This window comes from Sturnus vulgaris, chromosome 3 (genome assembly GCF_052056855.1).
Source record: "Sturnus vulgaris isolate bStuVul1 chromosome 3, bStuVul1.hap1, whole genome shotgun sequence".
Taxonomy (NCBI): domain Eukaryota; kingdom Metazoa; phylum Chordata; class Aves; order Passeriformes; family Sturnidae; genus Sturnus; species Sturnus vulgaris.
Genome location: NC_142245.1, coordinates 30546726 through 30562918, shown reverse-complemented (window position 1 = coordinate 30562918; position 16193 = coordinate 30546726). Strand labels below are relative to the sequence as shown.

Below are 16193 nucleotides of genomic sequence, written 5' to 3'. Positions count from 1 at the left end.
TTGGACAGTTCAGATTTTGGGAAGCAAGGAAGGGATTTTTTTTAATTTAATTTTTTTTTTTGGGAGGACTGAAGAATAAGATCTGTTGTGTAAATAGTACATGTTAAAGTAAAACCATGAAAACTGTCATAGCTTATTCTGGATAATTGCTTGATCTAAATATTTCCAAAATAGAAATCTAGAACACAATATGAGATACACACACCTCATGGACTGACCTATGAAAGGCTTCTGATCTCAGAGCTGAAAATAAAATTAATAAACTTACCAGCTGCATTTGTAACCAGATAATATGTTTGCATAATTATGTTTTCAAGTCTGAACAATATGTTTTCATTTAACAGCAAAGTCCACTTTTCTAAAGAAAAAGTCTATAACTAGATAAAGTATGGTTTGAGTATAATGCTTTCCACTGTATTTCAGAAAACAGTCTTAGACTAAATAGTTTTTCTTTTCTTGTTTATTCATATTAGAATGTTTTTATGTTAGGAAAATCAGGAAATAAACAGATTATAAACAGCTTTGAGCAGTGTTCTATGTATTCACATTGCTACATGTTTTAGAATAAAACAGACCAGACTATTTCAGTAGGAAGAGACCTACAATGATCAGCTTGTACAACTGCCTGACCAAGTATAAGCATGTTGTTAAGGGCATTGTCCAAACACCTCTTAAATACTAAAAGGCTTGGGGCATCAACCACCTCACCAGCCTGGTCCAGTGTTTGACCATCCCTTCAAAGAAATGCTTCCTAATGTCCAGCCTGAACCTTTCCTGGCATATCTTTGAACCATTCCCACACATTCTATCACTGGATACCAGGGAGAAGAGCTCAACACCTCCCTCTCTGCTTTCCTCCTCAGAGAGATGCAGAGAGGAATGAGGTCACCCTCAGCCTTCTTTGCTCCAAACTAGACAAGCCCAAATTCCTCAGCTGCTCTGCACAGGACTTTTTTTCCAGACTTTAGCCAGATTTGTTGCCCTCCTCTGGCTGCACTCAAGGATGTTCACATTCTTTTTAACCTGTGGGGCCCAGAATTGCACACAGTGCTCAAGGTGGGAATGGCAGACAGCAGGATAATCACCTCTTTTGACCTGCTGGTTGTGCTGTGTTTGATGCATCCCAGGATGTGGTGCCCTCTTGGCTGCTTGGGACCAATGCTCATCTGACCAGCACCCCTGGATCCATTTCCACAGGGCTACTTTCTATCCACTGGTCTCCCAAATTATGCTTGTGTTGGGCATTACTCCACTATAAGTGCAGAACTCGGGTTAAATTTCATCCCATTAATCATAGCCCAATGCTCCAATCTATCTAGATCCCTCTGCAAGGCCTTCTGTCAGTTTGGTATCATCAGCAAACTTGCTAATGGGGCACTCAACTCTTGCATCCAGATCATTGATGAATGTATTGAACTGAACTGGCCCTTGAGGAATGTCACTGGAGACCAGTCTCCAGCCAGATGTAGCCCCATTCACTACAACCCTTCGATAAAAACTATAGACCTTTTTGTAAACAAAGAGAAGAAAGTATCACTACACATAATTCCAGGGCAGGAAATTGATGACAGGACGCAAAATATTTGAAAAATTTCTATAAATCCCAAACTAACTCCCCAATTCAATTTCCTAGTGAACTCTCCATTTGTCTATCATAATCAATAAAATCTTCACTCCAAAGAAGTCTAACAGAAGCTCCAGCAAGGTTTTCAGTAAAAATGCACTTTTATGTCTCAAAAATTTATTTACCAGGAAATCAGTAAACTGGAAAAAAGCGTAATTCATTACTAGGTGCAAGTCATTTCTCAACTGCTACTTGACTTGAGATTATTTAGAGAAAAAGCACATTTTCTAAAGTATTTGCTTATATCCTAGAGCAATTTCCACTGATAAAATTACCTCCTAGAAACAAAATTGAAATGTTCTTTTAAAAGCATAAGAATAAAAGCTTAAACACTTGAATTTTAATCTATCCTAAAAATCAAAAGAGCAGGATCTACAGAGAAGTAGCAGATTTTTGCTCAAGATAGAAAGAACATACATCTATGTTTCTTTTGTCCATTGCAAGCGTTGCTATCATGGTAGTCATGCAGTTTCCTCCCAAGCTGTCTCTTAACACTGAGGTCATCATAGAATTTCGGTAAGGAATGTGGGACCGGTTTTTCTCTGCAAGGGCAATTATTACCTGAAACAATTGCAAAAATAAAAGACTTTTAAATTTATATGTTTATTAATTAATGCTTGATACATATAAAGAACAAATCCAATCTGCTCAGGAATTTTTGACACAACGAAACAATGTTTATGCACCCCACTGTTAGCTGTAAACCCACTGGCTTTACTGAAAGAATTCCAAGTTAAATTTCAGCATGTTTATGTCTTTGTAGGAGCTGGACCTGAAAAACCAAATACATTAAATTTTATCATGGCCTAGCCTTACAGTCTCTCAGCAACATGGAAACTGAACATGATAAACTCAAACCCACAGGTTTTCCTAAGACATAGGAACTTACTGAAAATCTTCCTCATACGTTTTTGTCATAACTATAAAATATGGATACTATTAAAGTAAAAACTTCCTCAATATTTTCTAAAGCATGCTTTAAAATTACACATTCTTAAAACACACACTTCTTAGATGGTACAATACATTTATTTCTGAGAAAATGTCTTGGAAAGCAAAGCACAAATAAAAGGGTGCATGATTACAATGTACTGCTGGAAAGAAATGATTCAGTTTAGAATATATATACCTTGGCCAAAAAGGAAATTGTACACCTACTATTCTCAGTTTCCCTCCTCAGCTGTTTACATTATGGGACCTAATTATTAAATAAAAAGCTAGATTATCCCATGATGTCCTGTGATAAAAAAGATTTGAACTGTTACCTGGTCAAGCACTGTACTGAAAAACTTTAGCTATTTGAATAGTGCAAGCTCTACTAAATGATTAGGAGTTGATTTTTCTTTAATAAATGTTACATATCAGTGTATATTTTATTTATGCTACATTTACAAAAATTGCTATTTTAGAAAACTTAGTAGTGACTTTTTGTGGCATTGGTTTCTCTTAATGGTCTTCAGAAAGTGAAAAGTTAAAACCATAAATCTTACATTGGCAGCCCTGAGAGATACAAATGCATAATAAGAAAATTACTATCTTTTATAGGAATCTGGAAACCCATTCCCAAAGCAAGGTTTTCAAATCTCATATGTTACAACTTGCTATATAGAAACACGTTTAAGTTTTGTGGGTTTATAATATTGCATAGAAAGCTCATAGTAGTCGAGCACATTCATTAATAAGCACATTCTCAGCCTGTGCCACACAGAGACCATAACTGGGACAGACAAGAAGGGAAAAGAGCCAGAGAGAAGGTAAGTTATTTCCATTATAGTGGGGAACATTGTTATGGGGAAGTTAATTTTTTCTGAAGTTCATGCAGGAAGTCTGCAGCACAGTTAGAATCTGAACCCTCCCACACTAACACTGAAAAGCTGTCACCAGTTCTCATGATGCAGAACCCATTGCCCTGTCACGGTACAGTCCCATAACACAGACGATTTTAGTCTAAAGTGCCATTAATAAAACCTCACCTTAATCACTAACTCAATCTTTACAATCCAATCAAGGAATCTGGAACAGAAAGAGGAGAAGCTGAAGGAGAAGGAAGTAATATTCTTTGACAATGTGACAAAGTCCACCTGTACACAAGCTGAACCTGGATTCTCTAAGAGGCACCAGATGCGATAATCAGAAAATTGTCTCATTTAAGGTGTTATTGTCCTTTAGATAGAAAAAGGGGGATTTTATTATTATTTTTTTAATAATTGTAATTTTAAGCTTAATAATATCACTAAAGCAGAAAGTTTCATTTTGAGTGGGTGGTACAAAGCACTTTTAGGCCTAGTTGCTGTCAGAACTCGTCACTTTTGTAAAGTTGCATCCTATATGAAACATAGAGCAGGTACAATCACTCATAAAGAACTCCACTGACATATGTGGAAACACTGCTAAGCATGAAGGAAAGTGCAAGACTTGCAATTTGTTCTGACATGATCTGAAGTGTGCCCAAGAGTCCCTGTCTCTGCCCACATCCTTTCTGCAAGGAACAGATTTGCACCAGTATCTCATGCCAGCATATTTTCAGAGAATACTCAAGAGATGGGGATTTTGGGGTGCATCACTTGCAGAAACAGAACTGTCGGGTACACCTCTATCTTGCTGTTTAATGTCTCACATGCTCTGAAGTAATATTCCTGCTTCAGAGGTCTGGTTTTTTTATGTTTCCCATCCCACTTCCATTTCTAGTAGAGTTTAGAAGCTTAAACTCTGGTCTTTATGGAAAAAAAAAATCAACAAACAAAACCAAAAAACAAACCAAAACAAAAAACCCGAACCAGACCAACCAAACAAACAAGCAAAAATCAATTAAAAAAACCCCTTTGGCAAATACGAGCAGCAACCATTCGCTAATGGATAAAATCTTTCAACATTCCATAAATGGAACACGTGTTAAATGATGGTTAACAAATGTCTTCATTTAAGAAGTGAGAACATTGTACCCTGTTATTTTGGGGAAATAATTCCATTATAGTGTCAAATCAATGGCAAATGTTAATTTGCAACTCTAAATCTGGTCCAGGATCCTCTATATATTTGTATCATAAGGGGATATCTACATATGCACAGTTACATTGCAGTTGTAATTCCAGAACATGCTTACTACATCTCTTAGACAAAAAAAGCTACCCAGATATGGTAGTAAGGACTTCTAAATTCCTGCTATCATTTCAGATCAGCTGCCTGAAACTATATTTTCCTCTAGACATAGAGGTCGCTTGGAGTAAAAGTGCAGTAGATTTATTTGAAAACCTTTTTAACATGCTGTGGATATTCAACAAGTAGATCAAGTGTGGTAACAGAAAATTGCTTTCTCATATAGCTAATTTAACATGACTATTTACTGTGAAAAGTATTTTAAAATGGCATAAATCAACACTAGACCACCACTAGACAGATAAAGAGTTGAAAATTTTAATAAGCTGATTTTGAGACATTTTTAATATTATTCACTGCAAGTTCAGCATTGAATGATTCAATTCCCACTGAACAAAAAGATATTTTTACTGTCTTTGGTGGTCTTTTATTCAATATTAGAAATAATATCTCTTGATACACAATCCCAGACAGAATCCAACATGTCTATTTCCAATAGTATTTCTCTAAAAGAGGAATTATAAGTGGCATGAAAAAAATAATATTTTCCCCTGCTAAATACATAAAAATCATGCAATAAATAAGAAGGGATCCTGAGTATGATTTGTATGACACTGAAGACATCCATTTTAGGGTCACTGATCCTTATCACTTCCCTTGAGTACAACTCAAATACAGACATTTTTCTTCAAGGTAAAATTTAAACAAATGAGGGGCATGAAAAAAATCCAGTGTGATAGTAAATGACTGACTGCCACCTGCTGTACCTTAAGCTTCTTATTTTGACAGATGAAATATCTCTGATCATAAATTAAATGAAATCCAAGAGATTTATTTTTGTTAACAGGAAAACACGTAACACAAAAATGAAAAATATTTTCCCAGCAAGTAGAACAGTTATATTTGCTTATCATTGTTTTAAAGAATTTTCACATATACACACCCATAAAATTTTCAGGTTTAATGATCTCCTCAACTGTATATTTTACTAAATAGCACATATACCATAATGTAAATTAAAGAGAACAGATTTGAATTTTGGAGTTAAGCCTTTTTCGTTCTCCCTATCCCACTTAATTGTCCCCCTAAAAGACAGCCTCACAGACCTGCTATGTGTTTTCCTAAAAATTTTTAAAGAAGCCTTAGGAGAAAATACTTTATCCTCCACCAGAACCCCCCAAATAATTAATTTCTAGCAACATGAACAGTTTGCTGTACTGTGAAAACAATATTATATATTCAGTCTTAGGAAGAAATTAATTTCTCTTAGAGGTGTGAGATCTGAAATGGACACTTGAAAATCATCAGTAATTGCAACATAATAGCACAGCATTCACAAAAGAGATTTCATTCATAGCCAAGTGTTTCTTACCCTAACTTGGTAAGCATCATAAACATCAAACATATAAAACATCATGGTAGGTCAGAGAGAGATATATATTTGAGTATTAAAAGTATTTTTTAAAATATAGTACTAAAATAATTAATTTTAATAATGAACATAATAATTATCTAATTATTACAAAACACACATTAATAATAATCATCATAATTAACCAAATCTTTCTACTGGAAATTTTTATCTCCAAAGTTTCCTTTCACTGGTGCTGTCTGAAGTAAATCTTTTTTTAAATTAATAAGATTAGTTAGTAGCAATCTATTTGCTCAACATTTGCCTTTTTCAAAGAGGAAAAATTTTAAAAAACAGTATAAGAAGGATAGAGATTTTAGTACTCTTCAAATCAAGAGGCTAAATCTTTTCAGTAACAACAGCTGAATGACAAAGATTTGTGGTGATTCATTATCACTATTATCATTATTGTCTCTATGAGTTCTATTGTAATAAATCTGATCATGGTAATCACTCCATAAATACATTACCAAAGATAACTTCTGTCTCAAAAAGCTCAAAGATTTAAATTGGTAGAAGAATAAAACAACACAGGAAACAAGAACCTAATAATTTACTATATTACAATGCTTGAACCAAATAAAGCCCAAACACTTTCTTTTCAGCGATATATTCTGATCCCAGCTGTGGAAGGGGAAGAAGATTATGAACAACACTTTTAGGAGAAATAGCTGCAATCCCGTAAATAATCTTTAGTATTCCAAAGAAAACAAGCAAACTACTTTGGAAATACCTCCCTGTATACCTAATAAAATCTTACTGCTTAATTGCTAAGTTTTCCATAAATTAAAATATTTTATTTTAAATGAAGACCTATCAATTCAGTAATTATTAAAAAAAAATAAACACTGCAATAAATATCCTAAAACTAAGTGAATATTGGAATCAAGTTTTCCAAACAATTGGAAAACTTGATTGGAACCATTGGAAAACATTGTTAAATAGGAATTTAGTAAAGGGAGAAATGTTTCACTCTGTTTCAGTTTTACCTGCTCCAAATAATGTAATGACAGGTTGATATATTTGGCTTCTGTCAGTAAGTGACCTCCAATTCCAGTCTTTGCAACACGTTCTGATCCAGCAAGGTCTACTAAATGCAACTTGGAACGTCGGATAGTTGCAGATCCAGGCTCCTTGCTGGAGATGTGAATTGTGAAAATGCAGTGAGATCGGCTTGAGGCTTGATTCATTGGTGTCTACAATGGCAAGAAGAAAAGAACTCTCAATGTTCAGTGGATAAATAAATTTAGCTTCTTATAGCTCAATAATCTGGCAACTGAAATAATCTATCTGATTTTTTAGCTATCGGACCTGCAATGAACACGCAAAAAGAACCCAATAGGATTTACCTGACATTCACATTCTGGACAAATACTTGGATAACTTTAAACTTGACAAATTTTACTGCAAGCAACAAAGGTTATTCCAAAATACTCTAAACAGTAGCCAAACAAGTGGCCTTACTACATGAGGAATACTAGAAAAAGACACCTTGACTGGAGGGAAAGTTACTGAATGCTGATCTCTGAGAAGTTATTAATTTCCCCATTGGTATATAAATTTTATTTTTTGTTCCTGACATGTAGCTACCAGTGTAATGAGGACTAGGACTTCCTATAAGGCTTTAAACTTTTGCCTTATTACTTTTATGAAAAAAAATTCTCTTGGCAAAATCAGTACCAGATTTTTAGGTGGCATGACAGTTTTCATAAAATGTTTGGCTTTAAATACATTTTTTTGGGAATAGCTACAGCCACAGTTCCTTAACTTAAAACATGGAAATTCTTTGTTAATTTTTAGTGATGCACAGTCTTACCATCACTTCAGAGGTTTTGTCAATATATCTGAATTGCTGAACTGAGGATTTTAAACAGCCCCCAGTTATTTAACTTTAGATTTCAAATGACCATATGCCATCACACATGCATCTTCCTTAAAAACTTATAAACTGTCTTTAAGCATCTAAATAACCTTTTGCTTAGCTGTATTAAGGTATTGTTAAAAACTTAAATCTGAAATAACCCCTCATTATCCTCATTTTATAAACAGCTAAAGCTTTAGAGAATATATGGAGATTAAAGTTTTAGCATACAGATAGTATTTTTATTCATAAACTATAACAAGTATGACTACATAGCTTTCAGGATGTAAATGCTGTACCTGCAAAAAATAGAGTAGTAAAATAATAAATCAATATAATTGAGTCAGCAACTAAATCCATATTTATTTATAGCTGCTGAAAAAAGTAATAAAGAACATCCTGGCTATACTGTCTACATTAATCTCTTGTCTCTACTATTTTCCTCTGTTAATCTGCAGTAATTTTTTATGTAGACCTATCCTGTGATTCAGGCCAGATATACCAACATATTGCTTTTTTTTTACATAATCTGCTTTAGCATGCAGCACTGCAGATGTTAAAATGGCCTATATTGAAGATGTTGCCTTATTGATCCAGAAAGGACAGCTCTTAACAGAAAGACTGCAAACTGAACAGTCCTTTAACTGGATTAATATGGACCATTTGGTTCAACTGTCGCCACTTCAACTTCTCATTTTTTTTTCAGCTTTAATGGTGCCACCCCAACCAAATGGATTTTGGGAACTGATCCAACTCAAAATTAAATTTTAAAAAAAATTAAAAGATTTAAAAAACCGAAAAACTGCAAACCATGGATATTTAACCTGGATCAGTTTCTTGATTCAGCCACAACACCTCTACAGAAAACAGTTGGGGCAGAATGTATATAGCATGTGAACAAGTAGGTGGTATGCAGGAATAGCATGCACTTACAGCTATTACTGAAGATTCTGTAAGGAAATTTCAGCCTTAGCAGTATTTTCTTTTGGGCTGCCTTCCCTAATAAAGGCAAGCTCAGAGGGAGAGAAAAAAGACTTTTGTTCATTAGTATATACAGATGAAGAATTTTGGAATTCATGATCCTGTGAAATGAGCATCAGAGTGTAGTCACATGCTATGCTGTCCTCAGAGGTGATGCTGGGCAAATGAAGGGGAAGTGAGTTGTAGCGTTGGAATGGAAATAAAAAGGGCGAGAGAAAGTTGTCAAGCAAGAAAACACTCCCAAACTTACTTAAAATGCAGCTATTCTAAGGAAAAATTATATGCTGTGAAAATGTACTTTGTTCAGCAATTCTGATTCCATGAATAATCAGAGCCAGTTTCACTTATTTTACTAGGACAGCTATGATTCTTTTTATTTGCAGCTCTGTGAAGCAGGACTGGATATTTTATTTTTTTGAGCTAAAAAAACACAACAAAATTAATATTTAAGGAGATTCTCCTTGACAGAACTGATATTAAGGGGCATTTTGCTCTACAGGCATGGCATCAGTAACACCATACTGCAGATAAGTCTAAGCCAGATAAAATATCAGCAGAGGTGGAAGCACAAAACAAACATTGCTATGACAGAAGCTGAAGAAATCATCACACTTCTGAATAAGCATTCTTAAGCAAACTTGAGTTTCACGCTGTAGCAAAACCTCATGTATTTAAAAAAATGCTTTAAGTCACACCCATTAATGCCAACAGAGGCAAAAAATGTTTCAAATCCTAAAAGAAAATAATTTCAGGATACTGAGTTCCAAAAAGCACATGGCACTATTTACTCTACTAGGTTTTTATTGTCTATTCCGATGCACTAGCTATAACTTTATTTTGCATATTCGAAGTAGATTTGGCTGGATTAGTCACTACAAGTTCCATTGCTTTTCTCTCCACAGCTTCTATTTCTCATGAAATTGAAAAAGTGAGTGAAGCTGTTTTGGAAGTCACTGGCTAGAATCCCAAACTGATATTTTTGTAAAGTCCTTCTTCAGAGTAGAACCATGGTTTAATCAAGGAACCAATACTCCTTTTTGCAGTATGATTCCCTCTGATTTGCAGTTCCCATATATAGGAAGCTCAGTTAGAACTCTTGCAGAAAAATAAAGCAATAAAATTTAAACTGTTAAATGGGAAGCGATCATGAAATGCTAATTGCATAATCCCCCCACACTTTGCTACTATTATGACATGTAGATGTAAAGCACACAACAGAAATGATTTACTGGTATCTCCAGTCCAAAAACAAGCCTTTTCTTTTGCTATTTGATTGTTATCTTACATATGCAACTTCTGAGTATCACCATTCTTCTGTTTAGAAAGTTTGAAAACAAATAACATTTTCTGGACAGTGTCTCAGAACCTACTAAAATGTTCCTTTAGTGGTTTTCAGAGTTCATGTTGGCTTTGTTAGCAGTATTCAAACCATATGTATATGAAATCATCCTCACACTAATTTGATGTGATGAAGGAAAAAAAAGAAAGAGAGGAGTGGCCTGGTTCTCAGCAGATGGTTGCTATTGTGAGAGTTATATATAGAACAACTGAGGAGCAGCAGTTACTTACAAAGAATAATTTTTTCCAGGAATTCTGTGACATCATAAACCGCATAAGCAGACTTCAGATGCTTTGTGATATCATGTGAACACTACAAAGGACTTAATGCCAGGTCTACTGCTGCCTGTTTGTGGCATGGTAAAGGATACATTCAGTAACATTTAAGATCATGACTTGGTTAGGCATCAGCATTTCATTCGATCATCGAAAATATGTACAAGGTGTATTTCAAGCCATACAAGCCAGTCTTGTTTTTTCCCAGGGCAAAATATACCTGTGTTCGCTCAAATTAAATAAACTGTAGAGAATCTTTGTGACTTAAACTACTACATCTATTTATACAATGGTTGCAAGAAAGCGGCTTCTACTTAAATGAGAATCTACATCATAGTCATACTGCAAGAAACTTCTGAGTTGGATATTTCTGCCAAGGAATACAAGGTCAAGAACCATCCAAAAAGTTGCTGGAACCTAAGTTGTCCATCTTAATCTAATTCTTACCTATCTTAAATCAGCAAAACACTGCAGGAATTCTTCCTTATACAGGAATGTATGTATTTCCCAAACCCTTTATTTGTTGCAGCTGCTGTTACAAATGTTTTCACTAAAAATAGCCAGAAATGGATGCTACTGGTCTAAATAGAGTTATTAAGGATTGAGGACCTAAGAAAGAAAAAGTTTCTTAAATAGGACAAAGACATATGAAAAGCTGTTTGAAAATCACCATTAGACTAACAGAAGCTGCTACTATCTGGAAGAATAATGTGATGATTATGGCTGCCAAAACACCCTGACAGAGATAATACATGAAAGAGTTCAGGACCACTGGGACAAAACAATTTTGCAGGTGATAAATGCAGTTGTTCAGCCCATATTGCAAACCATCTCCACTTGGCAACTTATACTGTTCCAGTGGAATCTTTTCTTCCTTGAATCAAAATATTTAGACAACAGAACATGATTTTCCCGTATGAGTGAATTAGTGACTAGCCAATTCATAAAGAAAGACTGATTCTGAGTGTTCACAGTTTTTCGAGAAAATGTCTCAGTGAAAATGTACAAAATTTAATTTTAAGGAATGCTTCTTTTTCTCCTTAAAGATTTTTGCTTCTGAACTTTTCAAAGAAGAGCAAGAGGAAAAAAAGGAAGTACTAATGGCATCCAAGATTGATATCAAATCAATTTTCTCCAATCTCATGCTACAATCAGAGGAGTATCTGTAGGATGATGTTCTGACAGCTACAGTCATTTCACAGTTCAGATTAATATCTCTGCCTAAATAAAAACTCCACCGGTCCCAACAGAACTATGCTATAAGGAAGAGCACGTAAATTGAAGAATAGGAGGTGCCTGTCTTTATATCTGATAGATGAGAGAGACCTCAGTATGTCTTTAGTTTCCTTTCTAAATGATATGTTACAGGTGAAGGGGCTCCTCAGTTCTACGTAGGTACACTTGTCATAGTTGAAATTGAAAAATTGTTGCTATTAAAATATAAGCATCAGAATAGGTACAATCACTTCCTGAAAGCAATGCTTTATCTTTCCATATTTATTACAAGTACAGTTAGACCATGGAAACTTTTAAACTCAGGTAACTTTTAATTAATATTCCGTGGTGATGACATTGTTAAGCCTTATGTTATATAGTACCTTTTTTCCCAAATCCCAAAGCATTTTAAGGACTATTCATAGTATGTATGACCAGTAGTTTTTTTACCAAATATGGAAATGAAAGCACCTTTGCTGAAATAATGATGCCATTTGGTGCTAATAACATAACAGGTTTGTTGGAGTAGAAATAAGTTAACAATTGACACAAAAGAGGAACCTAGGAAAGCAGAAAGTTGTAATTTCTTCTAGACTGCAGCACTAACCCAGACAGCATGCATTTTTTTCAAAAGTGACATTTAATCTCATATGCTAACACACTGAAATCCTATTTTTTCTGTCTCATCCAATAAAAAAATGCAGTCAAACACTACTACCAGTGGCTTTTAAAATTTATTCAAGAGAATACTAGTGTACAATAAATACAAATAGAATTAGTTCAATTCACAGGTCACAAGTCAGTCCCCACAACTATCCTTAAACCTTTAAATTTCATTCTTTCTTGAAATAAACATATTTAAACATTGCCCCAAGCAAGTACTTAATTTTAAATGATGGAAAAAATACTGTGTAGTATACACTGTATCCCAAATTTTAAAAATGGAGTGCTATAGGTATAAAAACATACACTGAAACATTTCCTTCCTCATTAAAACAAAGTATTTTTTCATTAGAAGAAAAATAAATTCTAACTGTGCATGCAACTGCAGTCCTCAGATGTACTAATCTCAGAAAAGGATTTACAGTTTTGAAATTGCTGCACATCCTTGGTAGGCTACCTTACTCCCCTGTTTTAAGAGAAATATTAAAAAAACACTAAGAATTCTCAAAATCACAGTGGTTTAGGCATGTTACTTCAAAAGACAGAAGTCATATGAGATTTCCATCACAAGAACTTAGAAAATACCACTTCAGTGAAGATACATGATTAATATACCAAAATAAAATGTTTTGCCAACACTACTTAAATGGCCAAACACTTTTTTCCACACAGAAGCTTTTTTAGATGCTGTTGCTACCAACTGCTTATATTGCAAATTTGATTTTTAAATCCTCAGCATACATTTCAGATACTGAAATAATAAAGTTGTCTTAACAGATAGAAAAGATAAGAAAAAAGTTCAGATTTTATAACCTGTTGCATTCAACTGTAACAAGAAAATGCTTTATTGGAAGGCACACAAAAATCTAGTCCTTGCATTCAGTAGAGCTGCCAACAAAAGACTCAGTTTTTTGGTTTTGATCTCTGCCTATTTCTCTCTGGCAAAATATGAGACAAAAAATTCCTATTTGGATTTTTACATTATGAATTTCCAGTGCACAAATGTCTCCCATCTTACCAGTTCCACAACTCACAGTACACATCAAAACTAGAGCAAAGGACCAGTCCTACATTGCCTAATAAAACAAACTGGCACAAATTAGATTAGTTTCCTTTTTTCCTTCTCTTAAGCTATATAGTTACATGCAGGAAAGAAGCATTTGGTTATAAACATTCCCTTAGGTTCTGAAATGTAATGAATAAAGGAATGAAGAAATTTTGCCTATAAAATACTTTTAATATTGTGATGACTTTCTTTTTAGCACAATCAGTGATGAGGGAAAAGTGCACCCACAAACCACAAGTTAGACTGCATAGCATAGGCAAAGCAGAAATTAAATTGTCATTCTTTTTTTCAAAAATAGTCAACTCTTCAAAGAAGGGTTATTCAAGGTTAAGACTTAAGACAGTTCTAATCTTCAGACGTCAGAAAGTATTATCATAACTCAAGATTTAAAAATATGGATCTCTGGAGAAGTTATGTTTTATCTCACAAGTCCTCATTCTTAAATCTCTAGATAAACCCTTTTCTCCTCTATTACACTTTGTCAAGTTCTTCTCCTCCACACAGTATCAATTTTTCTATTTCAATATCATGAAGCAGTTCCTTGCCTCAATGCTCAGGTTTATGAGCAGCCTTTTTGTTGATTATCTCTTGCTTTAACATATTCCTACTTCCCAAAATATAACTTGAAATAATCATCCTCGAGAAAGAACAAATATTTGTGTTCTCTATTTACATTTTGTAATCAAATGCTTCTTCCCCTGTGCTCAGGTGTATGTGGTCATCCAGCTGGAACACAGAACTACCTGACTATTCATATACTCTAAGCGTCTTTCTTGTCAATGATTTTTGATATATCCTTTTGGAAATATGGAGGAAGAAAACCCAAAAAGTTCTAAAAGAGAATTAACTCTACTGTAGTAAAGACACATTGCCAGTGCTCCTATTATATAATACACTTTTTATATTTACATTCCACATCCAAGGGAAAAAAGAAACTTACAAGTGTCAGATATGGAAACATTTAATTTGAATTTTTCAGAATCAGTAAAAACACCCTTATGTTATTGGCACATATTATTTTGAATTTCCTTTGAACTACCATTTGGGGTTTTGGTGAGTTTTGTTTGTTTATTTGTTTGGTTTGGGGGGTTTTTGTTTGGTTGGGGAGGTTGTTTTGTGTTGTTACACATAACACCACGTGTTGATGCAATAAAAAGAAAAAAAAGTGGGGACTTATATTAATTTCTTCAAAGGCAATTGAGTTCTTAATCACAGAATCATAGAATTATTTCAGTTGGAAGGGACCTTAAAAATCACCTTGTTCCAACCCCCAGTCCACTCACACCTCACACACCTTCCACTAGAACAGGTTGCTCAGGGCCCCATCCAACCTGGTGTTGAACACTTCCAGGAAAAAACTTCACTGGGAATGTTTGGCAATGCTTTGCAAGGACATATTTTCTTATCTTTACATGTCTGTGTATGTTGATACATGCGACATTCAAAAGTCAGTCTGTAGTTTATGAGAATTTTTGTATTCTACTTATTTGAATTTCAGTAAGTTATGATATCAAGAGCTACCAATCTGATCCACTACGGAGCACTATCATCAGACAAATGCTTATTTAATTTCACTGTGGAAATACACTCAAAAAGAGGATACTAATTTATGTCCAAGGACTTCTAAAACATACATCTTATTTGAGAGAGGAGGAGAGATGTTTCCGACCATTTTAACTCTGGTGGTGTTAAGAAAGATTTGGAGCAGCAAATCTCACCTCAGCAATCATTCTGTTGGTGTCCCCCAAGAAGAGTAGGTTTAAGGCTTCCTCTTCATTGGTTGCTTGCTGAAGAGACAAGTTTTTCAGATGAATGTTTTGATCAGAGTCTTCCATTATTGTCACTTTTCTACATGGAAAATAAAAACAACAGTGAAAGCTAGAGTTTTTCTGTAATGTTTTATACTTTCATTTTGATGGCACCTAAAAGGTGCGGTCTAAATCCCACACCCAATCATAATGAAAGAACATGAAAAATAAATGATACACATTAAAGTGCTGATTTCTTTTTTTACTGTCACCTCCTTTTTATTCCTTTATTCCTAAACTTCACATAGAAAAGGAATATAAGAAAACTAAGTTTTAGAGAAAGCTTTTGAATTTTTATTTACTGAGATGTAGTAACATCTCAAGAGTAACAGATTAGATAAAGCATCACAAACAAATAATACATAATACAAGGGTTTGTTTGCTATTACCAAGTACAGATGATACATGAAGCATACCATTATTTTGACGTACAAATAGGCATGGAATATTTCAGAATCAACACATCTGTAGTTAACATGTTTCTAATAACTTTGCATTTGCTAAGATTATTTCTCTTTTCATTCTTCTTAAATGGTAGTAACTACAACTGTAAATTATCCCTTTCTTAAATTAAAAGCAAGCTAACAGCACGATTTTATTTATTCTCCCTGTCAGAAATATTCTTAGTTACACTTCTAGAAGACTAAAGCTTTCAGAAAGGAATTGGATGCAAGTAGCAAGGATATGGCAAAAGCTCCAGAAAAGCTGCTAAATATTACTGAAAATCCTTTTCTCTTCTTTGAATAGTCCTTTAACATAAGAAGTTTTTTCTTTCGAAATGGTTACTGAGAATTACACTTTATTGGCATTACTGAGTAGCCATTAGGTCTCAGTTGGGATATTCTATAGTATCC

The 16193-nt window shown here is 34.3% G+C and overlaps 1 protein-coding gene across 4 annotated transcripts in view; it reads right to left on the bottom strand.

Annotated features, from left to right (window-relative positions):
• Window positions 1-16193, bottom strand: part of KIF6 (kinesin family member 6) — a 151544-nt gene that overhangs the window by 109816 nt on the left and 25535 nt on the right. For all 4 annotated transcript variants that reach the window (XM_088161276.1, XM_088161277.1, XM_088161278.1 and 1 more), the window contains exons 6-8: window positions 15250-15379; window positions 7121-7327; window positions 2042-2185 (exon numbers count right to left, since the gene is read on the bottom strand). In XM_088161276.1, coding sequence (XP_088017402.1) covers window positions 2042-2185; window positions 7121-7327; window positions 15250-15379 — 481 coding nt within the window. The remainder of the gene's footprint in view (window positions 1-2041; window positions 2186-7120; window positions 7328-15249; window positions 15380-16193) is intronic.